This window comes from Diorhabda carinulata, chromosome 9, assembly GCF_026250575.1.
Source record: "Diorhabda carinulata isolate Delta chromosome 9, icDioCari1.1, whole genome shotgun sequence".
In the NCBI taxonomy this organism is placed as follows: domain Eukaryota; kingdom Metazoa; phylum Arthropoda; class Insecta; order Coleoptera; family Chrysomelidae; genus Diorhabda; species Diorhabda carinulata.
In genome coordinates this window covers 18,247,590-18,275,506 of record NC_079468.1, presented here as the reverse complement: position 1 = coordinate 18,275,506, position 27,917 = coordinate 18,247,590, and the positions used below count along the sequence as shown (strand labels likewise).

At 30.3% G+C, this 27,917-nt stretch overlaps 4 protein-coding genes across 5 annotated transcripts; 1 reads left to right on the top strand and 3 right to left on the bottom strand.

Annotated features, from left to right (window-relative positions):
- Window positions 1-1,291: 1,291 nt before the first annotated feature.
- LOC130898179 (kinesin-like protein costa) lies at window positions 1,292-9,938 on the bottom strand. The gene is made up of 5 exons (XM_057807266.1): window positions 9,152-9,938; window positions 8,247-9,050; window positions 6,234-6,878; window positions 5,456-5,817; window positions 1,292-4,212 (listed from the first exon to the last, which is right to left on the bottom strand). Exons 1-5 carry the CDS (start codon window positions 9,750-9,752, stop codon window positions 3,775-3,777), a joined length of 2,850 nt encoding a protein of 949 aa, XP_057663249.1. The 5' UTR covers window positions 9,753-9,938; the 3' UTR covers window positions 1,292-3,774.
- A 503-nt stretch (window positions 9,939-10,441) lies between these two features.
- Window positions 10,442-15,714, top strand: LOC130898183 (TBC1 domain family member 23). Its single transcript, XM_057807272.1, has 5 exons — window positions 10,442-10,860; window positions 10,964-11,072; window positions 11,172-12,180; window positions 13,055-13,512; window positions 15,216-15,714. Exons 1-5 carry the CDS (start codon window positions 10,832-10,834, stop codon window positions 15,606-15,608), a joined length of 1,998 nt encoding a protein of 665 aa, XP_057663255.1. The 5' UTR covers window positions 10,442-10,831; the 3' UTR covers window positions 15,609-15,714.
- Window positions 15,715-17,430: 1,716 nt separating this feature from the next.
- Window positions 17,431-24,722, bottom strand: LOC130898185 (T-complex protein 1 subunit delta). 2 transcript variants are annotated; one of them, XM_057807276.1, is made up of 10 exons: window positions 24,487-24,722; window positions 24,296-24,348; window positions 24,150-24,239; window positions 23,930-24,097; window positions 23,722-23,875; window positions 23,360-23,667; window positions 21,963-22,194; window positions 20,672-20,964; window positions 19,501-19,680; window positions 17,431-17,557 (listed from the first exon to the last, which is right to left on the bottom strand). In XM_057807276.1, exons 1-10 carry the CDS (start codon window positions 24,593-24,595, stop codon window positions 17,540-17,542), a joined length of 1,605 nt encoding a protein of 534 aa, XP_057663259.1. In that variant the 5' UTR covers window positions 24,596-24,722; the 3' UTR covers window positions 17,431-17,539. The 2 variants fall into 2 exon arrangements, with proteins under 2 accessions (XP_057663259.1, XP_057663258.1); XM_057807275.1 differs by having other exon boundaries at window positions 17,431-19,680; window positions 24,487-24,715.
- Window positions 24,723-26,116: 1,394 nt separating this feature from the next.
- Window positions 26,117-27,670, bottom strand: LOC130898188 (ruvB-like 2). Its single transcript, XM_057807279.1, has one exon. The coding sequence runs from the start codon at window positions 27,568-27,570 to the stop codon at window positions 26,173-26,175; it is 1,398 nt and encodes a 465-aa protein (XP_057663262.1). The 5' UTR covers window positions 27,571-27,670; the 3' UTR covers window positions 26,117-26,172.
- Between the last annotated feature and the right edge of the window lie 247 nt (window positions 27,671-27,917).

Below are 27,917 nucleotides of genomic sequence, written 5' to 3'. Positions count from 1 at the left end.
TGATAAATATTCAAATAAAGAATGTTATAAATAATGATAATTCATATATGTATTACTTCTATATGGACAGTTCCTATAAGTGGAAGCTGTTCCGACTAAAGAAGACATAATAACTACGATTTCTCTATCCTCCGAGGTTCCAGATCGGTACTGCGCATTCTCAAGCACGCACAATATAGATAAAGTGTCTCGAACGAGAGAGAAAATGAGTATAGTTGGCACCGTAACGTAGGGACGTTTTTTCCCCATATAGAAGTATTACATATATGTGATTATTTCATTTAAAAAGCATTGTACTTCTTCGCACTCCTTTGGGTGTAATAATGGAACTTCCATTTAAAAAGCATTGTTTTTTTTTTCGCTTATTTATAATATGTAATTTGACGTATTTATATGAGGTTTTAAATGTTTAATTTTAATGGTGGTCGTAAATAAAACTTATTATGATGATTCTAAACAATAACAAATAGACGCCATTTGCCGGACATCTGTGATCGCAGCGTCGCTCTAGCGACATATTTACGAAAATTATGTAACCCCAATAGCGATCCCAATCAGTCTCCGTGAAAATACTTGATAACTGGTGAGAACTTTCCCATTTTAGAATATGTTGTTTATCAATTTTGTGAATAATTATATTCTCTCAATGCAGTTTTTTTTCAATAGCTGTGAATAAAATTAAGGATGTGTTGTTGGATAGCACTGACCTTTTTTGAGAAAGGATGAAATGAATTATTTTAAAGATTAGTTTTGAATATAATTATATATTTTTGTTATTGTGTAAAATTAAGAAAATTTATATCACAATTTTGATTAAACTCGATTGAAAATTAACGTTTGTTATAATAAAAATTGAATATTTGGCGTATATTTCCAATATCGGTTTTTAGTACAGCAGTAGGTGAGTCCGTTTAAGTGAGTTAGTTCTACAATTCTAATGAATTTATTTCGAGTTTTATGTTTTTGTATTTCATCCCATTTTTTCTTCAATATTTTAAAATTGTACTAGAAATATTTCTATATAAAGAAAATAAATAAATATCTGATCCGATTCTGTGATTTCAATCTGCCTACTCCACGCAACGAATCGCCCCTTTTTTGCTCAATTCTAAGGTCAATCTGCCTACTCCTTGAAATTTCACCGAAGGAAATGAAAAGCTGAAACAAAAAACATCAAATATTTAAAAAAGGAGTATGCTTATCGTTTAGAACACCGTGGACACTAACACTTTTACTACTGGTCTTGAGCTAACTAGCTATTTAATTTTTAAATAAAATAAACTAAATTCAATTGTTTGTATATATATATATATATTACAGTAAAAGTATATCACAAAAAGTATTTAAAGTAATTTGAATAATAAATAAACCGATATAGGAACAGACTCATAAAAGAATAACAGTTGTTAACATGAATGAACTTATATTTTCGTGGTTTCCAAATTTTCAACTTTAGACCTTGATATATTTGGGTATTTAACATATTTAAAAATTTATACATCACTTCTTATTATGTATTTAGGTTGAATTGTATTATATTGTAACTTAAAATATTATAAATCGCAAATATAAATTGATGATAATTTAAATAACACGTGACAAAACACGTTTCGATTGGTTACTGCGTTTGTGACGTAGAAAGTGAGTAAATACTGGAAAGTGGTCGCTGCGCGTAGCCTTTCTGTTGTGATTTGTGTTTTTGTAAGGGTTTCAAATACTATTCTAATTGAAATGATGTCCGAATTAAGACAATCTACCCAAGTAGATGCATTTCATGGTTTCTAAGTTTCTTTGCTAATAATCAATTATTTACTTCGGCTGAAATAATTGGAGTATAAGCAGATATGTAAGTACTACTAATTAAAAATGTAGTCAGAAAGATGATAGCTTTGATGGTAATGTTTTGATTAAAGCTTTCGATGTTAAAACATTTGTATTATCTTACAGTGCTTACTTTATACGTCATACTGTGACAACAAATGCGTTTTGGCGCGTCATTTAAGTATTTAAATTTATTTATTTTTTTATGAGCTAATATACCGTTTAAAAACTTGAAAAAGTAGAGTGTGATTAAGAACGATATACTAAACGTAGTTGGTCAAAGTACAATATAAAAGTATAACAATATTAAGAATCACTTACATTAATTCATATGATTCAAAAATCAATGTTCAATTTTTACGCTTGAGATAAATATCAAGTTTTTTGGTTATGGTTGCTATTCGAATCGTTTTTATTGGTTGGATTATGGATGACACCAAATTTTTATTGGTTAGATTAGGTTTGGTAGTTATGAATGAAGTTGAATTTCATTGGTTAGATAAGATTAGCTGGCTACTGATAATATTGATTTTCTTATAGAATTTGTTTTTTTAAATTTAAATGATATGAATAGATTACAGAAAGGTTATCTAAATCAGTTCTTTATTAATACATTGATCACTTTGAGCAGTACATGTTGTTTCTAATAATAGGTGTTTTTTGTAATTGTTTTCAGTTATCAAAACATGGGTAGGTTAAGAATCCATAGAATGATCTTCACAGAAAACGCGTGAGACCAGCAAGCATCTGTTGGGGTATGAATTGCTGTCACTTTTGTGAAAGGCTATCTGTTGAGGTTGAGTGCCCTTAAAGATTGACCAATGTATTTTTTATCAAAATTTAACGATGTTAGGCAATTTATTGATTGGTGTAGTAAGTGTGAAATTTTCTTTGTAAGGTACTTTTAGATTATATTGTTTAAAAATTCCAGAAAGGTTAGAAGTAACTGATTTTATATATAGTAAAAATGCATACTTAGGTAAAATAGTATTGTTAGACGATAAGACTGGTATGATGTCAAAGTGACTGTCAGATGTATTAAATAGAATTCGTTTCAAAAGATGTCAAGAATATGAATTTACATAATAATATTGGATTTTAAAATTAAAAGATCCTATTGATCATCTGTTTGATTAAATTAATCTTACTTTTACGTAGGTGTATGAATGATAATTGATATATCTTCCAGAACTTGTTGGTTTCCTATACCAGTTCATTAAAATTTTGTTTATTTTCATTTATAATAAATTTGGTGTCAAAAAAGATAAAGATTGTTTAGCATTCTCTCTTTCTATAGTGAATTATATATGTGGATCGAAACTATAATGTAGGTTTATGAATTTTAGTAAACAATAGAATTTAACAGTCCCATTATAGTTTTTCGTAAAACAACTAATTGTAATAAATTAATAAAAACAGTTTTTAACAAAAAACAAATTGACAAAGAAACTAAAGAGAAATTAACAAAGTATAACAAAAAATTCTTAGACTTTTTTTATATGCTTTAGCTGATACATAGACTTCATTTTAGATCGGTGTACCATTCTTTGACTTTTAACTATGAAAGACCACGTTTTCAAATGATTCATTATTAAAATTAGAAACAATATCAGAGGTGAAAGTAGTAATTATAATTTAATATATAAGACGTATATTAACGAAATTTTATAAACAACATTGGTGACATTGTTACAAAGTTCATTTACTTGAAAACTTAATTTTGTCGCATGTATCCATGTTGTCATAAGGACCAGTTTGTATAACTGCAAAATTTACAGCAGTTCACAATCAACATATTGAAAAAAAAAGGATATTTTTTCAAATATCAGTACTACCATTCTAGAAATGTCATGCAAATAATACTGATTCTGTTATATCAGGTACAATCTACTGCAAAATGTACCTTGAAAAACATTATTGAGCATAATTCAAGTACCGGTCCAATTATCTCGTTTACTTCTTCGTTTGTTGTATAATTAATTTATTTTTCTGTCTAGTAATTTTAGCTTGTGGTGCAGGAATTACTGATTGCAGTTGTCTAGGCACAATTTCATGTCTAGCAATGCTCGTAATTCGCGTTATTAAGCTACTACTTTTCCCAACCTGCTTGCTACTGTTACCAACTGATCTAGGTATCAATTTATTTCCAATTACTCTCGGTATCATTTGGTCTGAATCTGGTGTACTATCATTCGCAAGGTGTCTTAATACTAAATGGATTTTATCTTCATGCTGTTGTTGCATTAAAACCATTTTTCTTTCTCCTTCCAATCGGACCTGTTGAAGTGTATAACTTAGATTTTGTAACCGGCACACAAGATTTTCGTTTTGATTTTCGTATTCCTGCACTTGCACTTCTAGTTTCTTGCTGCTACTTCTTAAATCTACAACCTAAAATAATTAAATTATCAAATCATGTAACTGGAAAACCAAAAAATTCAGAAATTCAAAATAGTTTTGTTATTCAAAAGCTCTTAATGAATTCATTAACAATTCAAGAAAAGAGAAAATCAGTTGATGAAACATCTCAACAATACAAGAAATTACAGAATAGTTTGTTCTAAGGATTCGCACAGAAATTATTATTTTTTTGTCGCCTTCGAATTTAATAGATGTTTTGACTTTAAAACAAATTTTTGAGTTAGCTCTCTTTAGATGGTGTTTTCCAAACAGTACTGTACATTATCTCTAATGGGGTCAAAAATGCTAAATTTAAGGCTATTTACATAAATTTGGCGCACATAATCCTTTCAAGTAAGTACAATAGGTAAGTATTGCTTCTTTTCAGGAAAACAATGAGACTTGGTCAGTTGTTAGTAAATATGATAGAAAAAATAAAACATCCTTTCTGCGCATGGAACAAGAGACAAAGAAAACAAGACTCCTTCAAAGACAGCGATTTTACAAGCTGCAACAAGATATGTCATATGCAAGCTGACATGTTTCTAATAAGAAGGAATCATGACTTTTTGAAATTACCAAAGGAAGATTTCCAAAATACACTGAAAGTGTAATCGCATCCATGAAATTTATTAACAAAAAAATAGAAGAAAGTTTGCATCTCATGAGGTTGACTCTAACACAACTAGAGGTAGATATGCGTTCTTTGGTGAATTGACATTGACATAAATATTGATTGTAAAAATATATTTTCTGAAAATTTCTCTAAATTATGTATAACGAACACTTGGGTAATTAAAAATATTATATCCATTTTCGTTTTATTTACATAATCTCTTATTAATCTTTTAAATTTAAGTATTACTAGATACCCACAATCATTTTTGGTACTTGAGCCTCTATTAGTCGGGTTCTTATATGGATATAGTTGTTCCCTCTTTGAACTTAGGTCAGATTATTGGCCTATCCCTGCTGCCAGTCTCAGTAAATGGGTGATGAGATCTAGAATCTCTAAAACTTCATCTTCTTATTCCACACTTTTTGTCAGCTATACTTCAAGATTTCACTCGACGGTGGTTTCAACTGGTGAGCATAAAAGCGGTAACCACTTATTGATTTGGTGTTTCTTGTGTAAACTCGAGATAGATTTCAAGACAATATATGTTTAACAGATACAAAAATTGAATTTTTTGGAAGATTTTCATACAAATAAATAACTCTGTTGATTACTTACCTTTTGAAAATATTTGTGGAGCAGTACTCTCATTTCATGTTCGCTCAATTTCATCAACCTATCCATAAGTAATTTATCACCTTGTTCCTCGACTCTTTCTAAAGATCTCTCAATAACCGGAATATTACCACAGATTATTTCGTTTTTATATTCGATAGCCAAATCTATCGCTTCGATTGCTTCTTCGTATTGATACAGTTTTCTCTCTTCAAATTCATTAATTATTTTTTTATTCTGCGATTTTATGTCCATTTTGAACTTCTGTTCCAACAAAAAGTCTCTCGTTTTTCTCAAATTACGTATTTCGTGACGTAAACATTCCAGTTCTTCACTAGATATGGGGGTTGCAAGATCTCTTACACCTGAAATAAGAAGAATGAATAAAAAGAAACAGGTGATAGCAAAATATGATGACTTCAGAGAAACAGGTAAAATCAGATGAAATAATGCACGGGAGAATTATAGAGGAATACTACCTGCATTAGAAGTTATTCATAAGTAAAAAATATAAAGGGGTTTCAAACAAGGAAATATCATACTAAATATATGCCTTTATTGTCCATTGAAAAATATTCTTTGTCAGTGTATGCAAAGATGTTAATATTTTATGAAACATGAATGAAAAATTAATCTCGTATTTTTTGTATTCGTAAATCTTTTACCAAAAACAACATTAATTTTACAAAAAAAAAAAAGAGAATTGGTATATGTGAGATTTAGTAAACTTTTTACATAACATTAGATAGATAAAAACTAATTTTTAATGTAAAAATTTTACCTGTATTGAATTTATTTGAGCAAATGACAAGTTGCATGTCCTGCAAATTATCACCACTCTTCTTTTCACTGCTAGAACTATCTTTGGATTTACTCATTCTACTTGATTCCCGTTTAATTTGCGCTTCGTAGTTTTGTCTCCGTTTTTCTTCTTTCTTTTTGTATTTTTTTAATTTCTCCAACTGTTTTTTTGAAGTATCAAGACTATTTTTCAACTCCACCAACTTTTTACCATCCTCAGAAATATGATCTTTTAAACACTTAATATTCCCTAACTTGGTTTCTAAATGTTCTAATTCCATCTTATATTGTTCCTCTAAATAATGATTTTTTTGACTTTGGGCTTGCATCATTTTTGTTTCTATGTTTTCAAATTCAGTCTTCATTTTTTGATATTTCTGTTCAATTTTTACAAGTGCATTAGATTGAGTATCTTTGTGTTGTAGTAATTGTTGTCTAAGATTTTGCTTCACTTTGATTGTCTGTTCTAAGTCACTAATTTGTTTTTGGTAGCCTTGGATGGCAGCATTGATTTGTTTTAATACTTTTTTCTTGCCTTCGCATGTAAGTGTATTGGATTTTTGCTCATTTTCTACTATTGGCTCTTCCTCTGGAAGGTTTACAGAATTTGCGACACTCCATAGATCTGCAATAACCAATTCTGAGTCAAATAAATCATAAAATATTCTAATTAGAAAATATATTTTAGTATGAATATAAACTGAAAATTAAGAGTCAGCTCTAACTGGACACTTTTAATTTTCAGATATGAGAACAACAAAATACTCCAGAGAACTTGGGGACGGTCATAAATATTGAATTTATATTAAAAATTATTAATTGTTTTATTCACCCAGGTCAGTACTGAAAATATGTATATATTTATTTGACTAGTTTTTATGTTTCCAAATTATTAAATTTTACAATTTGAGGTAAGTTGCTTTCTTTTGTGTTTTCAAGATGTTTACATAAGTTATTGGTTCCACTTTATTCAGGCTAATGGGGCTATTCAAAAAGTTGCTTAAAAATTTTATTTCGCGGCTACTCTATTTATATGGAGCAACTGGAAACTTGAAGAAATACCTAGAAGGATACGACTAACGGTTACCACCTACACAAGATCATATTTTCAATGCCTATCTATAGAGATTCTCTAAGTTCTGGTCGGATCATGTTTCTGGTCCTTCGGTTTCAAAAAAAAATACATAGAAGACTATCCGAATGGTGCATTTCATTAAGAATTTACAGCGCCTGAAATACTCTTTTGGACTACGATCGTAGAGGTTGCGACGAAAGCGTCACTAATAACGTCATAACTAACACTCACAACTACCCATGTCAGATGTGAGTCAAAGTCGGCGTTGAAGACATTTTGATTTTACTTAAATGTAAATTAGTTAAACACACCACTAAAAAATTCAATGACATACAAATTGTAACATAAAAAATTCAGGCTTTTGCTTTAGTTTTTCTGTTTTCTATTTGTTATTATGCACCCCAACGCTCAAAACGATACATAACCCATTCCACTTTGGGATTATTTCGCTTTGGACTAAAATCGTGGTCATGAACGTTATTGTCGTGAGTGCTTAATGTTATACACCATAAGAGTTCATGAATTGGTATGTTGAATGATGACCCATATATTGGGGTATGGATTCTTCCTCGAGCGTCTAGAAATGGAAGAGCAGTGTATGGTGTTTATCTGTTTAGAAATGGTAATGTTGCTGTTTGGAGAGGAGTGGAATTTCCTTAAATATGTGCATAGAATTGTTAATGTTTGACAGAAACATGACTGAACGATTTGCATAGAATATGTGATAAGTTATATGTTTATTTTATGCTATTATTGGACCCACTTCCCTCGATTTCTTCATGCAAGAGTAGTAAAAGACACATTTGCCTTTGACCCCTATGTCGTCTGACCTCAATCTTACTGAGTATGTTTGGAACCAGCTCGATTAAATTACTTCAAATAGGTGATTATAAAAATATAATTTATTGTATAACATACCCACAGAATGAACACTAGCTCTTCTACATCTTGCTCCTTTGGAATGATAAGTATTACTGGAACTGTTGGGTGTATCTTTAGAATCATCTGAACTATTATTATCTAAATTATTGCAGTTAGAAATTAAATAATTGGTGGCAATTTCAAAATTTTCCATAAGTCCATCTAATTTCTCCAATAAAGTTTGTGACTCCTCTTCCTCCAAAACACTTTCACTATCACTTTCAGAACTGTCTTCAATTTCTTCCTCAATTCTCTCTAAGGATCTATGAGGTTCAGAATTTTCACTCAAACATTCTTCACATTCTTGCTTTAAAGTCAACCATTGACTTATTTGTTCAATTTCAGCCTGATTTAGACCTCCATTCAAAACCAATTTTTGAAATAACTCTTCAGCATTTGTGACCAATTTGAATAATTGATTAGCAGCAAATTGCAATCCAAAAACATCTAAACTATCCTGGATTGTTTCATAAGTTACGTAAGAATTGACAGTAACAATATTTTTTATCAATCTACACCTTAATGCTAATTGCAAGGAATAGAGAGTTTCTGTGAAATCTTGAATTAAAGGCGATACACAACATATTACTAATGTTTTTGCACGACCACCAAAAGAATCTCTTAATAATGTGGTCAATACTGATTGATTAAATGGTAGCTGATCAATATTATATTGATTGGCATAAGGTTCTGAAAGAGATACAATGCACTGCTGGAGAGTTCTTAACCCAGAATCTATTGGTAATGTCTGTATGAAACCATTAATATCACATACCACCACTTTTTCACTTCCCGATAAATCTAAAAAAGCAAGTGCTTATCATTTTACATGTAACATAATATGTCAACAACTTATACACATGCAAATCTTCTTGACAATAAGTAATTTATGAATAAATAACCTGCAAAGCTAGCTGTAGAAATCCTATGCTGTACAGTTGAATCTATCATCCACTGCTGTTCTAGAGTCAAAGTAAATAATGAATGTGCTCCTTTGGGTGTTAAATTTGATAAGCCCATTTGGATATGCCTAAATGCGTCTAAAATTCCCATACACTCAACACTACATCCTCCTATTAAATCTTGTACTGTTTCCCCTAATATTTGGGACCAGGTTATATGCATAGAATAGCTCCTATCTCTATACTGCCCAACTTTAGTAAATACCTCTCTAATAAACCTTGGTATTATACCGTGCTCTGACTCACTAGCTGCAAAGTGAAAACCGGGACCAAAAAGTGTATAGCTTTTACCAGATCTGGATTGTCCCAAAGTTACTATGGAAACATCACTACCTTCCAATAAAAGATTTACCATAGGCATAACTGCTGTGGAGAATACTGTACTTTGGCAAGCATTAGCTGGCAGAGCATAATTCACTGGATAAACTTGATTATTGAGCTGGACTGTATTGTTAATGGGATTAGTTTGTACGCAAATACCTTCTCCATTATTAAATTCCAAAGGACAAACTCTTACCGCTGTCTCTATATGAACTTCCATTTTAGTCTTATTAATTCTTATATTATGACACTATGATGAAAACAGTTTTTCCTTATAATTTTAAAAACCTATTGTACATAATAGAAAAACCTCTTGTTTATTACCATAACAAAATATTGATAGAACAGTTGAATGACATGACAGTCAATTCACGTTAGTTCCACTCTCAGAACATAAAGTAATACTACTCTATGTTCTAAGGTTCCACTCAACGTCAACCATTGTTACACCCATATATCATAAAAAAGTTTTCGGAAACTATGATCGGGTTAGCCCGATCATGATCAAAATGTTCGAAAACTAGCCCGGATTACATTCATTGTTTTCCAGAAACCAATCGAGATAATCGGGTCGTAGTCATATGATATGATCCTTTCTACTCGGTAGAATCAGGGTAGAAACTGTTGTTTCCATGTACGTTTAGTTTCGCTAATGAATCAAGAGATGGCTATGAAACGGGAACTCGAGTTAGCTATCTAAAAGGATGTGGTTGACCTGCAAGAACTCTCTGTGGAGGATCCTTGGTTGATCTGGGTAGCCCATCGAAAAAACCGTGACAGAATAATGATTAATTTGAAAGAAAAATTGATAAGATATTGTATTTTCAGAAAACCTATACTTCTGACGGACAAATGAAAAAATATTTTATCAAATCAAGTAGTAAATAGAACCAGGGTAGAAAGAAAGTTAGTTTCCGAACATTCAGATCATGATCGGGTTAACCCGATCATAGTTTCAGAAAAGTCCTTTTGCCAAGTTTTCTCCTATATGAAATATTTATTTCTCCTTACCTCAACCGTCCATTATCCAAGGTGATAGTTTCCGAGAAGCCCACAAATCACCTTGATTATTTTTTATTTATAATTTTAATTATAGTGTAGAAAATATATAGAATACTATTCGGGATTTTTGCAATTTTTGGTTAGTATGTCACTTTGACAAATGGATCAAAATTGAACATGCAAGTATTACTGTCATCAGTCAACAGTTCAACACCTGTTTTTTGTCATAGTAGACACGTTACTTTAGATTTGTAAATAAATTATTAAGACGATAAAAACCACTTCAATTATGTTATAATGGCAAGCCCTGGGGAAGAAAGTCACTGGTAAGCGATTAAATAATACTGTGAATTGTCTCAATTATGTAAGGTTTTTGACATTAGGCCAAAAGACAAAAATATGTTTGTATAGTAAAAAATATTATTTTAGGATTACTGATTTAGAAAATGCCTTGTTAGAAGAATGTTCAGCAACCGATATTTATTGTATTTGTAAAGGTAATGCACTTCCAGATAATCTTAGGTCTGATGTATGGCAGGTAAATATTTTTTAAAATTGAACTTGATCTACTTAAGGAACATTGAGAAGTAAGAAATAAAGCTGCAAACTCATAATAAAATATTTGTATTTGTTTTAGATATGCCTAGATGTTAGAGATAAGGGAAATCAATTGGATCATTTCAATGAAGTTTATGATTTACCAAATCAAACTGTACTAAGGGAAGACTGTGCAAATTTTGTAGCTAAATTAGGAAATGAGGAAGATGATAAATTATCCGTTATATCAGATTTGGAATCAATTATTACATTTTATTGTAAAAGCCGGAATATTTCATACATTAGAAATAATGGTTGGATAGAACTGTTAGCTCCAATTTTAACATTAAAAACACCAAGATCTACAACATATAACCTGTTTGAAGCAATAAGAGACACTTTTGTGCCTCAAAGTTGTCAAACTGATGGGAATGCATTTCACATTTTAAGATTACTACTTCTATATCACGACCCAGAATTATGTTCATTTTTAGACACAAAAAGAATAACACCAGATCAGTATTGCACCTCATGGTTTCAGTCACTTTTTGCTGCTACTTGTAATTTAGAAGTGGTGATTAACATGTGGGACTATTACTTCCAACAATCTGATCCTTTCTTTATATTCTTTTTATCACTTATTATGGTGGTTAATGCTAGAGATCAGATAATTTCTATGAAAGATGAAAGTAGAGATAAAATAATAACCAGTCTTTCTAATATGCCATGTGGTCTTGAAGCAGATGATGTTTCGGACTTTTGCACTTTGGCACAATATTATGCATTAAAAACTCCAGTTTCTTTTCGTAATGATCTATTGCAGACCAATTACAATACCAGAGGGGATAACTTAGTTTCACAAGCTTTGTGTCTACCAGTTACTGTACATGAGTTAGTAGAAAATACAACTCATGAAACTACAAATGTAGATGCTGTTAGATTCTTTCTAGTTGATTGCAGGCCCATTGAACATTATAATGCTGGTCATTTGCCGACAGCTTTCCATTTAGATTGTAATTTAATGTTGCAAGAACCTAGTGCATTTGCTACAGCTGTACAAGGGTTGCTCAGTGCTCAGAGACAAGCACTAGCGCACAAGTCTAATGCAGGTAAGTTCAATTGGTTATTTTTTAACAAGCAATTTAAGCTACTGGATATGGCAGTTTGCTTCAGTAATGATGTTAAAGAGAACAACTAGTGAATATACAAGGAAGTTCAGAGCAATATAAATTACAGGTCTCATATTTTTTATTCTAATTATCTGACATGAAGTTTAACAATTATATGACAATGTCCTTTAAAGCAATATACATCAAGTGTTTTCGCTGAATACTATATGACTAGCTTATCGAAAAACATTGCTTATTACAAAATACCTTATTAAGCTCCTATATTTAACTAATAATATGGGAGTATTTATATCTTTTGGAATGACCGGCTCCACAGTGTTGTGAATCATTTGCCATTATAATGGTCAATTACTATTAAAATCGTTTTGGGTCTTCTGTTATTCTTAAAATAAAGCACACATGTGTGTAGGACATTAGCAACTACAATGAATTAACATCAGTGAAGGAGCATTCTCAGATTATGTCATACTAATTGCAAAGACCCAAGAAAAGTTACAAGAAAACATTAAGATGTAAATCAAAGCAGTAATAAAAATGGGTATGAAAATAAACAAGAATAAAACAAAAGTTGATGGAACTCATCATTTATTACAACTACAACAACACTCAATTAGACTAACCAAGTTATTAACTACAATGTAGCTATAATTCACATCTATCAGATATTTGATGTGGTGAATATTAAAATTTGGTTAATGCATTGAATTTATAATATTGATGAATTATGAAGATATATATGAAGAAATTATGAAGATAATTTTATAGATTCTTTTCTAAAAGCCATTTTGTTAATCTGACTATATTGAATGTTGCTCTAAAAGTCTAAAAGATTTTTAAGAATGTAATATTCCAGGTGGTGAACATTTATGCTTTTTGGGGTCAGGAAGAAATGAAGAAGACCAATATACACATATGGTGGTTGCTTCTTTTCTTCAAAAACACACCCAGTACGTATCTTTATTAATGGGAGGCTACATTGCTGTGCATAATTACTTTTCGGATAACATCGACGAATTTCTACAAGATCACAATCCCAAAAACTGTGTAGTTTGTGCGCCTACATTCTCTTTGAAAATAGCACAAAGTATTCAAAAACCATCACAGTCCAACGATCTTTTCGGAAAAATTTCCGCTGCTATGAAATCAAAATCTGCAGAAGTTAAGGGTAAATTAATAGATTATATCGTAAACCCTAATGGTAGTCCTATGCCAGAAAGACATGTATCTAGTACTGATAAAATTGGGAAGAGATACAGGGATGTTGCTCCAGTATTCAGTATCGACGATGATCATGATAATGTCGCAAATGAAGTAAGTGAATATTTTTCTTTTGTACTTAACGAATAAGTCAATTATTCTGATTATATAACAAGTAGGTGAGCTTTGCTAAGTTCTTCTGGATATCCATTTCAGTCACCAGAGTTTTTTAACGTTTGGATCAATTGTAATGTTTTAAGTAATAATACTGAGACTTCTGGTTTGCAACTGTGTGATTTTACATTGTAAAATCAAAATTGATTCATGACTAGTCTTTGCCAATATCTTGATCCTCTGAATAAGTTATAGAAGAGAGCAAAAAGTATAAATTGAGAAAGAGTGTCAAAGAGCATTTACAAGTTTAAAAATTAACAAAAAAATCTAATTTGAGTTACCTAAAAACGCTGGATAATTCATATTAGCCACTTATTCTAACAACACTGTCATAAGAATGGCTGTGTCGCAAAAAGGAAACAAAAGAAATTATGAGGGAACTGATGAACAAAAAATAGTTAGCAGAGGATGCCCAGCTAGCAGAGAAATTAAATTAAAACAAAAAGATGAAAGAGGAAATAAAGTATCAGGTAACCTAGAATGTTTAGAAAAAGGTAACAAAAAGAAAATTTAAAGTGCAGCAGCTACCTTATCTCTACAGATAAGCCCGAAAGCTCTTACTGGATGATCTACCAGTTAGAGTGGATTATTGTCAAACATAATAAGAAAGGACTGTTTTCAATCCAAATTCTTAAAATGTACCTTTAACTTCCATAATGCACACACCACTAGTGTGATGACAATCCATAAGTTTGAAGGGTATCACATTGTCAACACTCTTTTAATGGTAAACAATCACTTTGTCAACATATCAGAAGATTTATCGTTAAGCTAGTGAAGATCTCTATTTGTATCCACAATGAAGCTCCACCGCACCTAGATTTAAAGTGTTGTAATTTGTTGAATAACCAGTATCCGAACTGATGGATTGGTAGAGGTGCAGAAGCTCCGATTGATTGGCCTCTTCGGTCATGCGATTTCACTTACAATACTTAATACATAGAATTCTTTAATGATCTTATAACTGATTCACAACCGTTTAGAAAATTAATGGATTCTTTAGAAAACAGGATAGACTTGTGTGTTTGTAAAAACGGAGGACATTTTGAACCAACTTACTTTAATTGAATTTTAATATGTTTTTATTCTTTATTTCAATTTTCTTATTGTGATTTTTTTAATTAATTATCATTACTTTATACCAGCATCGGTTATTACTTCATAATTTTCAATTCCAAATATTCTGAAAACGATATACAGTAAAGTTTTATCAAGGTTCCTTTTTTGGGTATAATTGAATGATGTTCGATTGAAATTTTTATTAATAAATCTAATAATCAAAAAAGTTATATGTCATACTACTGTTCTATAACATTGTTAGTACTAATTTTCAACATTTTATAAATATCTATTCATATAAAGACTAACCAATGCAAGGAGTTCATCTAAATGTGAGTAGGGAATAATTTTTTGCTGTACCCCTTTACTACCGTTAAAAAAATTATAAAAGATTTTCAGCATGATCTTTAGTATCTACATATGTATTTCCATTTACATTTAAAATTTAAGCATCCTCATTTTCTATTATCAGCTATTTTTTCAGTATGTATATCATAGTTAGTACATCTAATGAAATAAATTAGGTAGCAATAAATAAAAAAACAATTACTTTCATTTGCTATCATAGAACTTTTAACTTTTAGCATGTCGACATTGAAGAAAGGCAAGAACTCGTACAAATTCAGGCTTACCTAAAGAAACCAGAGGTTATTGAACACTTTCCTTGTCAAGAAGTCAAAGTAAATGGCTTCATGTACAAGAGTCACTTAATTGTTACACACACTGAATTGGTAGTTTTGAGAGAAATACCAGATATTAAAGGAGCTGCAGAAATAATCGTTAAACGACCATTATCAGCTATAGTGAAAATCACAGCTAGAAAACGACACCCCGAATTAATTACTTTCAAATATGGTGTACCAGATGGGGATAATTTGAAAATTAATGATATGGATAGGTTTTTAATACCAAATGCCGATAAAGCTACTAAAACCGTTTCCGACCAAATTCTCAATCAACTTAAAGCTAAGGAGTGACCTCACAACAACCTAAATAAGCTAAATAATTATTTATTGTTAACTTTATAGTGCATTATTACTTAATAGTTCTAAAGGTTCCAATATTTTAAATATGTTGACTAAATATTTAGTTTTTATTTAATATATATATATATATATATATATATATATATATATATATATATATATATATATATATATATATATATATATATATATATATATATGTTTTATTTATTATTTAATTCCTCGATTCTTAGACCCCTTTCTATGTCAACCACTCGAGTATATATTTTTAAGAGAATTGATATTAATTTGGAAGCAAACAGTGAGTTATCGGGAAAAAAAATGAAAAATCGAGTATATAACAAGTGAGAAGAAATTCAAACGGGGAATTACGGTAATATAGTGGCCAAAAGGACTTCAAACGATTAATTAAAATAAAAGAAATTACATGAAAAAATTCCAGAAGTGTGCATGCTAAATAATTATTTATTGTTAACTTTATAGTGCATTATTACTTAATAGTTCTAAAGGTTCCAATATTTTAAATATGTTGACTAAATATTTAGTTTTTATTTAATATATATATATATATATATATATATATATATATATATATATATATATATATATATATATATATATATATGTTTTATTTATTATTTAATTCCTCGATTCTTAGACCCCTTTCTATGTCAACCACTCGAGTATATATTTTTAAGAGAATTGATATTAATTTGGAAGCAAACAGTGAGTTATCGGGAAAAAAAAATGAAAAATCGAGTATATAACAAGTGAGAAGAAATTCAAACGGGGAATTACGGTAATATAGTGGCCAAAAGGACTTCAAACGATTAATTAAAATAAAAGAAATTACATGAAAAAATTCCAGAAGTGTGCATGACCCAAAGCAAAGTTAAATAGACTTCCAGAACACATAGTGAAACATATTAGATTCAATGTAAATATAAACGTTTGTTATTTAGATCATTATAATAATTTTAAGAAATTGATGATATAAATTTTAATCAAATTTTATAAATTGTCGTTATGCAAATAAATTATATAACCAATTAAATAATATTCATACATAAATCAAAATTCCAATGCTAAGTAAACAAAACAAAATTTCAATAACGATTATTATGAATAGTCTCATTTTGTTCTTATTTTTGGTGATCAACGTTCTTCATTCTTTTTTCTACAATCAACAATAGAAACATTACAATAAAAAAATGTTTGTTTACCGTTCCTTAAAGAAGACAACTACTTTTCTGGCTAATACCACGAAGATTATTTCATTACATATCCTCTGAAGAACGTGATGTTATCGATAAATCGCCGAAATTGGCATCCTTAATGGCTCGTAATTATAAGGACAGGGTCGTAACCACTTTTTGATGTTGATCCGAATTGAAGACACACATTTAAAAAATATCTAGTTTTATTATTAAAAAACAATAAATTTGTTTTTATTATAGCTGATTAACAAAGCTAAATAATACTTTAATAAATAAACGAAGTTTTTTAGTTTGATACAAAAAATATCGTAAATCCAATCTCATTAAACTCTTAGACCAGTCAAGATGTTTTTCTGGAGTACAGAGAAATGAGTTTCATAAAAAAATGTTTCAGAACCCAAATTAAGCCAGAGTTTCACGTGGGCGATAATATATATCTGTTTTTATTAAGCACTATCTTCGACACATGAAGTTGTTGACTAGTATAGGCAGTATTGAAAAAAAAAGCAATACACCAACTACACTTTATTTTTCTAATCAGTTGAGCATTTATTTTTGTTTTCATATTTAAGGGATTCACTGAAATCATACACATGTTTAGTACTGTTATAAATTTATTAATTAAATTACAGTTAAAACTAAGTAAATCGAGAAACTGAAGATAAACTTGCTATGCCATTCAACATATTAGTGCTGCAACAGATCTTACGTGAACGTATTTACCTAAAACAGAAAAAGAATTAGGTAGAATATATTTTTTTCAATATAAGAAATTTAGTATAAATTATTAATAGTAATGATATATGTGATTGTTATGAGGTTATGAGTGTAATTTTTTTATATGTATTCCAAGTTTTTGAATAACTTGAAAGAAGTCCAATTTAAGGTTCAGTTAAGTTAGATCTATACAGATGACTTTGAATTTTTATAGTTTGTTCGTTCAAAATCTAAAAGATATGCATATATTACACTAACGTAATTTAAATCCGTTTTTTTATTAATCCACTGTTCATATATATGTTGTTTCTAAAAATAGATATTTTTGAAGTTATTTTCTGATATTTTGGAAAGAACACATCTTTCAACGTATAATTTGCTGTGAATTTTGTACGATGTCATCCAATTAGGCAATCTAACAAAACAGCTGATCTGATCTGCTGTTGAAATAGAATGAACTGTAAAGTTCTGTTTGTAATTTATAATTTTTTCAGGATAATTATCCTCTCTCAATGCAGTTTTTACTTTTTCAATAGTTATGTATCCAAATTCAAAATCTGATAGTTGGATAGATCTATCAGCCAAACTAATAATCACTGATCTTTTTTGTTGCATAGGATGACATGAATTAAAGTTTCAATATCTTGAGAACACGGTAGATTCTGTACACCATTCTTTTTTATGTTATTGTTAATTTTATAAAAGCCTCCATTATTACTCCATTTCGTCGACTGGAAGTAGACGAAATTCTAACTATTCATCAGTGCTGGATTCACAGAAGTGAGCAGTGGTAGTAAGGAGCATCCATACATCCAATGAATTTCAACAAAAAGGTTAAGTACCTCAAAAGAGTAGTTCTAAAACCTTGGAAAGTGAGAGAAAAAACTCCAAAAAACAGCTTTATTTGGGTGACAGAACAATGAGATACAATGTCATGTACAAAATATCATTTTAGGAATAGGTGCAGAGGGGCTTAAAAGCCAAAACGACTCCCTAAACAATCTATACTTCAAATTTAATTTTTGTTACAGCAGTAAATTATGTTAATTTTTTCATTAATATATCTTTTACCACTGTAATATATTATTTATTTTGTTATGAAACGTTTATAAAAGATGTTCCCTCAGGTTGATGTTTTGGTAGACCATATATTTTTGGGGGTGCGGCATAATGAATTTTGAAAATCTTTGCATCTGTTGGCGAAATAAAAAGTTTTTCTTCCCAAAATCCCATGAGATCATTTTGTTTTTGATACAAATTCGTAAGATCCTGCGTAAATTTCATGTAAGTTGTTTCATCATTTTATAATTTAATCATTTTATTATTATAATCTTATGATGTCATAATGAGTTATTAGATGTATATTCTTTCAAAATTTTCAGATGTTTGTTTTAATTCGTCTGGTTTTAGTTATATTTTAATACTTGATATTGTTTTTTGTCATTAATTTTTTTTGAAATTAGTCATAATCAAGTATCAATCTTATTTTATTTCTTGTTTTGCTATTTAGGTGACTAGTGCTGTATTAAAAATTGCATAAGATATTTATCACACTTAATTCTTTGTCACTAGAAATATTTTGTGCAAAATTGGGACCTAAAAATAAAATTCACTTCATTTGGTATTTCAGATATCAGTTAAATTTTAGATTCATTTTGATTTCATTTTTTGTGTTTCTCTATCGATAGGTTTTTTGATATTTTTATAACATGAGTACTATAAGTATATATATGTGTTACAAATATTTAAAAGCAAATACAAAAAAAGGTAGAAAAAAGTATGCTCAATATTGAAGTATAATATAAGTTTTCAGTGCAAGAAAATCTTTGAAAAATTACCATTGATTAATATATAACAAAAGACATTCATCATTGACAAATGTATTGATATGAAAGATGGTAAATTAAAATGAATACATAAATTAAATATTTTTGAATAAGTATACTCACAATGTCATCAATTTTTAAAATGGATCTCACTGTTTCTGTTGCAAAACTTAAAGCAGATGTACTGACCAAAAGTGGTTGAACAACATTTTCTTCGAGAATATCGGTGATTGCACCTTTACGGACGTTGATACCAGCAGAAGTTTCTCCTTTTGCATGTTTATTCCTCAATTCAGTAACAGTCTGAAAATATAAATTGAGCTTGAGATCCACAAAACCATATAATAATCCTCAAGCAAACTTGAAATTGTTTCCAAATGTTTTATAAGAAAGTCTGAATCCTTCAGACACAAAAACAATCACAAATTGTTACAATATTCATTAAGATGGTTGCCAGATTGTTAAAAAATCAATATCTATCAAAAATGAAATCAAACCAACCACTCCTAGACCTTATCAATGGGATGATCATTGTATTATCGCCTCTAACTCCCGAAAAAAGCTTTGCTGGTATATAAAAAGAATATTTTAGACAATTATTCAAGTTATACAAATACAGCCGCAAAAGTTACAAAGCTTTATAAATGTAAATATAGTGTTGGTTCGAATAAAAGTACATGTTTTAATGAAATATAGAACAAAATTTTACGTAAGTTTGGATGATCTAGCACCACCCTACCAAAAATTTGGAAATATATCTTATTGGATATAGGATCATGTTTGTGTAATAGACAGAGAAAGCTAAAAAAACCTTAAGAATTAACAATATCAATATACCTTTAGTACCATTTCAGGATGTTACTACCCAATGCAAGAAACTCCTCTGAAAGTGGTCTATTTGAAAGCTACATCAGAATCTAATGATCATTACTCCAAAATCCATGAGTCTTTACCTTTACCTAAACTAAAATTAAACCATGGCTAATTACCGGATCATCTTCATAAAATTGGTGTATCGATATCACTTAATTGCATTTATTGTGACAATGAGATCGTAGGTATATAAACCATAGGTTTTTTGATTTATCTACGAGAGTTAAATCAATGTAATATACACCTTCCAACTTGTATGTATAGAATAAGAATAGATAAGGTTTGATATCAATGTTTGTTAAGACAACTAATCTTAATACTTAATTTATTTACCTTAATCAGATAATATGTGGTGAATACCGAAGGCTGATGTCATTACTACCTACACTCCGAATAATAATATATAATTTTTATTTATTACCTGGATGGGGTTTAATCCTGCATTTTCAGCTAATGTAAATGGTATAATCTCCAAAGCATTAGCATATGCTCTTGTGCAAATAGCATCGATTCCTTCCAATTTATCAGCCATAGCAGCTAATTTAAGTGCAACTTCAATTTCTGGAGCTCCACCTCCAGCAATAAGTGCTTTCTTACGAACGAGACAACGAATTACACAAAGGGCGTCATGTAGAGATCTTTCAGCTTCTTCAAGTACTAATTTATTCGAGCCACGGACCAGCAGAGTTACTGTATGGCCAGCATTTTGAGCTCCTATATTAAAATAAAAAAAAATAATAAAACATAATACCAAAAGAGCAAGTTGTGTAACACTTTGTTGATTAAAAAAAAGAAAAACAAAATACATATTCATATCTTAGATTCAATTATGACTTCTAACTACTGGCTAGAATTTCAACAAAGCTTTCATCATGCAGAGATGTGGTAGAGAATCAAAATGATGAAATAAATTGTTTTAGGTTATAATTGGAAACAAATAGGTTAACAAGATTTGTGAAAAGAATGAATTTGTTGAAGTAGTAAGGAAGAATAAAAAATCTTACACCTTAAAAGAAATAATAAACAAAAATCTATAAATTTCAAATTTAACAAAAAATTTTCTCTTCTCTTTTCAGGTGTTGGATAGGATTCCTGTCCCTCCCATTCCCATTTCCTTCATGGTTTTGCAAACTTCCTCAAAATGTTTCCCTTTTTTGCACCCAATTCCTTATTTCATTATCATTCCAGTTTTTAATGGTGTTTGTTGCCTATGTATATATTTTTCTTGTTTTGTTTTATTCAGTGTGCAGAGTTTTTATCGATTTATTCACCCTCTCAGCTATCTACATATATTTTCCCAACTTCTGGCAGCATACTTCAGAGACATTTATATGCCATTACATTTCCAAAGTAAGATCATATTTTATTTTTATATTGTATTAGTCATTATGATTTGCATTTATTATCATGACCAACGGACACAGGGCAGAGGCTTATAGGGGAGTCCAAAATATGACGATTGGGGTAAATGTATTTCTTTATCAAGTTGCATCCCTCAGGAGTTATAAGGCCTCAACATCAAAAAATTAATTTCTTTCCAACTCATGTTGTCCCTGATGATGAATACATAGTTATCGAAAGCTCGGAATATATATTAAAAAAGTATACTTTGTTATTTTATTGCCATAATAATCACATTTACAGTATGGAGTTATGGCAATGAAACATGCATAATAGGCTCGAGATATTTTTTTAAATTATGTATTACAAACCTGTTACTTTCACCATTCTATTTCCAGCTAATCCAACTTCCTCAACCAAATCTGCAGTGATCAAATTTTCTGCAACAAAATGATCCAAAGATGCTATGGGACGACAACCTAATGATTTACAAACAAATTCGACATCTTCTCTTTCAATATCCTTGATAACCATACATTTGATTTTATCCAAAAAGTGCAGAGCGAGGTCTGAGACAGCATCTCTTAAAATAGATTTCTGGACCTGAAACAAATGTTACCATACTATCATTATGTGCAAAATAGAATAATGATATACATTTTAATTGTGTAATTCCTGCCTTTAAATAGTTCTTCCAATATTATAACAGTCCTATTGAACCTTGAATAATTTTTTATTACTTTGTGTTCAAGCGCATAAGCTTCTGAGTGAATATATTGTGTAGAGCCAAAGTGTTCTATTTGTTATTCTGATTTTTGTTTTTATTTGGATTTTACTTGATATCATTTAGTTTTTTATATATTTACTTCTAATATGATTTTCTTCCTTAAAAGTGCAGTGCTTACAATAAATGTGTTGACTATTGGAGGAATACGATTTATTAGCAATTTGCCATCATTTCAAAAATGGGAAACACAGCTGATAAATGCTACACTCCACAGATTCTTCACAATGCCTTTGTGATTGCAGACAACATTCTGAACATGTTATTTTTCCGTATTGTTTTTACCACTCAGTTCTTAAAAAATGGTGAACAGATTATTACATATGAATATCTATTATAGGAATAAAACTAAGATATTTTCAAAAAGGGGCAAATATGTGCAGCTAATTTCTTTTTAGCAGATTCCGTATACTATGCTGTTTTATTTAAACAAGAAATTAAGTTAATTCATTTTGTATTTCTAGAAGTTTACTATTTATTGTTTTTTCTTTGCTTTTCAATAAAAATAATTTAGATATTAATATTTAACTACAAACCCAGATACCTTTCACCCATAACTAGATTATATCCAAGACACACATAAAAAGTTCAAAATTTTCTTCATATTTTACACACTTAAGACACTGCACAAACAAATTTCTGATGCATACTAGTGTATACATTCAAGTGACCAAAAATGAGACAAGCAGACGTTTCAGGTATATTTCAATCCACCCCAACATTCTTTTTGCATAATTAGCAAGTTATGAGGCATACCTGAACACTAGACAATTTGGACTTTTGGCCAAGTTTTCAGTGCATTCAGTGCAAGGAAACAAGACGTAACACATCCAGAACAATGCAAATAAAGCTCACAATAGACCTAAAAGATCCAGTCACCAAAAATCAGTTCATAGTAGGATTAAAAAAAAATAAAGCACCTCACTAATGTAGTATACAAAATGTACCTATTGTATCTTATTCACTTATAAAAAAATTACTTACCAAGAGAACATTACACCCAGATTTCTTTATTTGTTTAACAATATTTAATATATATGCTCTCTCTTCTTTTAATACCCTATCCATAGCAGCATAATCTGATACAATTACATTATGATCCATATCAGTTTTAGGAGGTGAAATACAAAATTGAATGAAACCAATTTTGGCTTTCTCTACTCTCTTTGGTCCAGAAACATTAGAAGATTTTTGTGGAAATACAATTCCCTCTACTAATTCAGTATCTTCTACAGTACCTCCAAGCTGTTTAATAACTTTAATGTCAGATAAATTACATGCTTGTTCTCTACCTGAAACAAATATGAATTAATAATAATCAGTTCTAAGATAATTTACTGGCCTACCTGGTTCAACAATTTTAAGTACAGCATCAACTGCTAGGGGTCCCAGTAAACTAGATTGTTGGGAGACGACTTTTGAATTCAATGAGGTAGATGCACTTTTGATTAGCAGTTCTCTATTTGTAATCTCAATAGGAGTAGAAATTTTTGTCAAAATCTAAAAAAAGAAACAACAATACTACAAATTGAAACATCTGTTATATAAACTTACATCTACTGCTAACTGTGACGCCCTTTGAAAAGATTCTGAAATTGCTGTGGGATGAATGCCCCTATGTAATAATTTTTCAGCGGCATCTAATAATGCACCAGCAATAACCACTACAGATGTAGTACCGTCTCCAGCTTCTACATCTTGAGCTCGAGATAACTCTACTAACTAAAATAGAAACTAAATAGATAATATTGTAACATTATAAGGTTTTACCAACCATTTTAGCAGCAGGATGTATAACATTTATTTGTTTCAAAATTGTAGCTCCATCATTTGTAATTGTTACTTCTCCGTTTCCAGCTTGTATCTGGAAATTAAATAGATAATTTATAAAATAATAGCGGTTAGGCCAAATTAGCATACCATTTTATCCATTCCTCTGGGACCAAGACTAGTACGAATTGCATCGCAAACAGCTGAAAGTTTAAATCGAATTTTAGATATCAAAATTCACAGGAAACGTAAACAATGAATTTGAATATATAAGAGTATGTGCAAAATTTCCCGAGTGTGAGTAAAAAAACTGTAATCAATAGAATATTTTGAAATTGTACCTTTAGCGGCATTAATATTACTGGTTCTGACATCGGCAGGTTTACTTTTGTCTTTGTAAGCTACTGTTCTTCCCCTATTGGTATCTCCACCGGCTGCTGGGGCTGTCATGATTAATCAATTATTATTTATTTTTTATAATATCAAGTAATGAACCAGATGTTTTAAGATTAAAAAAATATTAAACTCTCCCAACGCCCAATATTTTGCAACTGTCTAATGTCAATGATAGGGAGAGCGTTCAGGTATTCAATATTAGTGCAATTATTGTAGCTATTGTACGGGTTTTTTAATGTATTCATATTATAATATCACACTAAGTTTATTATCTAAGAAAATATCTTAATTGAAGGTTCGAGCTCGATATATATAACAAATTCGTAATATTAACACTGCATATCGGAACATACCCAGAAAAGCATTGACAACTGCAGGTGGAAATCACGGAGCATAGATGAACCCTTCCACATTTATGTATTACATGCCCTTCTCTATATATTAGGGATGAAGGATGAACCACACTTTGTAGATAACCAACTCGAGTTCCCGTTTCATTGCCATCTCTTTATTCATTAACAAAACTAAACGTATATGAAACAACAGCTTCCTTTCCACTTTTGGCGACATACTTCAAATTCAAATCTTTCGTCCATTTGTTTTTTGAAACAATTCAATGGAGTTGTATCAACCAAAATGATCGTGACCATTATGGTTGATACAACTCCATTGAATTGCTTCGAAAAATAACTGGACGAAAATTGGCCCTAAACATACCTACTATCATTTTTAATTATGGACAGAATGGGGCTTCGTAAATGAACCAAAACAATGAGATAAACGACAGTTTATTATTACATTCAAAAAAATACAATTTATCTATATAATTGAAAAAAAACTATATTTATTATAATATTTCACAAGTCAGTTGGCTTTTCAAACGTATTATGGTTGTGAGAAAATAGAAATTTATAATAGGGTAGTGGTAGTTGCATTTTTTAAAAAGTATCTATTTTTTTTTTATTTTATAAGTTCTTGATATGAAATGATGTAAGAAAGTCAAATATTTAATTGAAGTGAAAAACATAAAATCTAAATATTTAATACAAAATCGCAAAAATTTCAAATTTTCAACTACATAAGAAAACGATTCTCATTGATTATCAGTGGTGACTTCATAGGTTTAATAAAATCATTGAGCTGTTCTTTGCTTGATGATTACGAAGTTATGTATTAGTTACAATGGTAATCAAAATATTAGCAAGATGTTACTTTATGAACATACATAAAATTAGCCTGATTATATACTTTGAAACAATTAAGAATACTACATCCTAAAAATTTTGAAGTTATACAAAACAAATATATTACATTTGCAGTCTTATAGAAACTAATGTAGCAACCTTTATATGCAAGTTTTTATTCTTTTAGCATGTACTCAAAAAGAGCTGTTACTGAAAAACATTTGATAACATCATTAACAAATATGCTCAACAGCACCAGATCTAGAGGTACCCTAAGTAACATGAATTATATTTGATTCAATCTAACCTATTAATGGTTAGATAATTTTAATGTTTCTCTCTGTTTCAGAATTTCTAACATGGAGGCTGCCTAGCCTCCATAGAAAACGACTTTCCTTTATATTTATTTATTGAAAAAACATATTATACAAGAGAAATGACTTAAAATTATATTGTTTCAATTTCCATATCATCTTTATCGTCTATTTCATTAAACATAAATTCTTGTTGATACTCCCGTAAGAATTGGACAGACCTTCCTTCATCGAAAAATAGTTGATATGCTCTTTTAATATCTTCCACATCTACTTCATGGGCTTTTCGTTTTCTTGCTATCAAATTGGAGGTCATTATCAATTGCATACCATAGCGTAAGGAGGTTTCCTTACATATTCTTGTGAGCACAGTTAAAGCATTGTCTGACATTTGACAATCTTCTTCTTCACAACGAATACTTAATATTTCCCTTAATTCTTTTTCATCATAAGGCTGAGTTGGAACAATGATTGTTCTATCCAATAAATCTAATGGTATACCATGAGGTGATTTGTAAGTAGTTCCTCTAATTTTAGTAATGCCTCTATTTGTAGCCATTATGACTATTGGTGACATTTCATTTTCTAATGCTCGGTTCAAGAAAGAGAAACACTCAATATCTAACATATGCACTTCATCTATAAATAACACGCCTGGTATAAATTCTGCCTTTCCTTCTTCTCTCCATTCTGCAACTTTACCATTTATCTGTTCTCTTACTTCAGGTTTTATTTCTCCAGTATCTCCTGAAAACAATGCTAAAAAGCCATGAGTTCTGCTATTTATGACATCGATTTCATGGAGAGTAACTGTATGGACAACTTCTTTACGTTTCTGTAGTTCACCCTCAGGACACTGAACAAATCTAGTCTGTTGTCCAGTAGCATCATAATCTCTGGCCCTAGCAAAAGATCTACCCAATCTTGTAATTTTGCCTGTAGCTTTATCAATTGTAATTACATCACCTGACTGTACTTTCTCTTTTAAAATACTGTCAATCATTTTACCACCTAAGTCATAAATAGTTTCCATGTCAGTTGTTTTCAATATTAGTTTTCCCACTTTTGTACCTACGCCAGTAGCTGGACGATCAATTTGTATCTCTACTACTTCACCTTCAATAATTTCACTCTCTTCTTTGATGCGAACCCCTATACTTTTTCTAATAGATTGAGTTAAAGCTTCAGTTTTACTCATTTCAAGTGAGTATATTTCTGACCCTGCCATACTAGTGAAAGGAGTATCCTGACCTAGAGCTTGAGCCAATGCTGTTGCTATAGCAGTTTTACCGGTACCAGGTTGACCAGCTAAAAGAACAGCTCTACCAGCAATTCTTCCTTCTCTAACCATTTGTAAGACAATACCAATTGCCCGTCTTGCCGCTACCTGTCCGACCATTCCTTGAGATACATGTCTCGCCTCAAGACTTTCATCTAATCCTAGACCTCTTATATGTGAGTGGGCACCAATTCTTTCTACACGTGTAGTTTCGCGAACTTCCGCTATCTTCGCGGCAGCTGCTGCAGCCATTATTTCAAGTACTTTTTATATAGTTTTGCGATACAAACTTTTACCGTTATTGATTCTTTTGTTTGGTTATGAGCTGTTTCCAATGCTCTCGTCGATTGACGTTACCATAGATACATATGGTGCACTTTATATCAATCACAGATCATAATAACTATTATTGGATATCGATTACTGAAATTTTATGTAGTGTTGGTTCAAATTTGTGATATAACCCTCAAAACAATAATGAGTAGTTTCTTTAAAAAGCCTATAAGGAAATAGAAAAATTTTCAAAGCGCTGATGTTATTATTTTCCCTCCAGTAGCAATACATTTCCGAACGCACTTGACCCTTCAATTGAGTAGGTA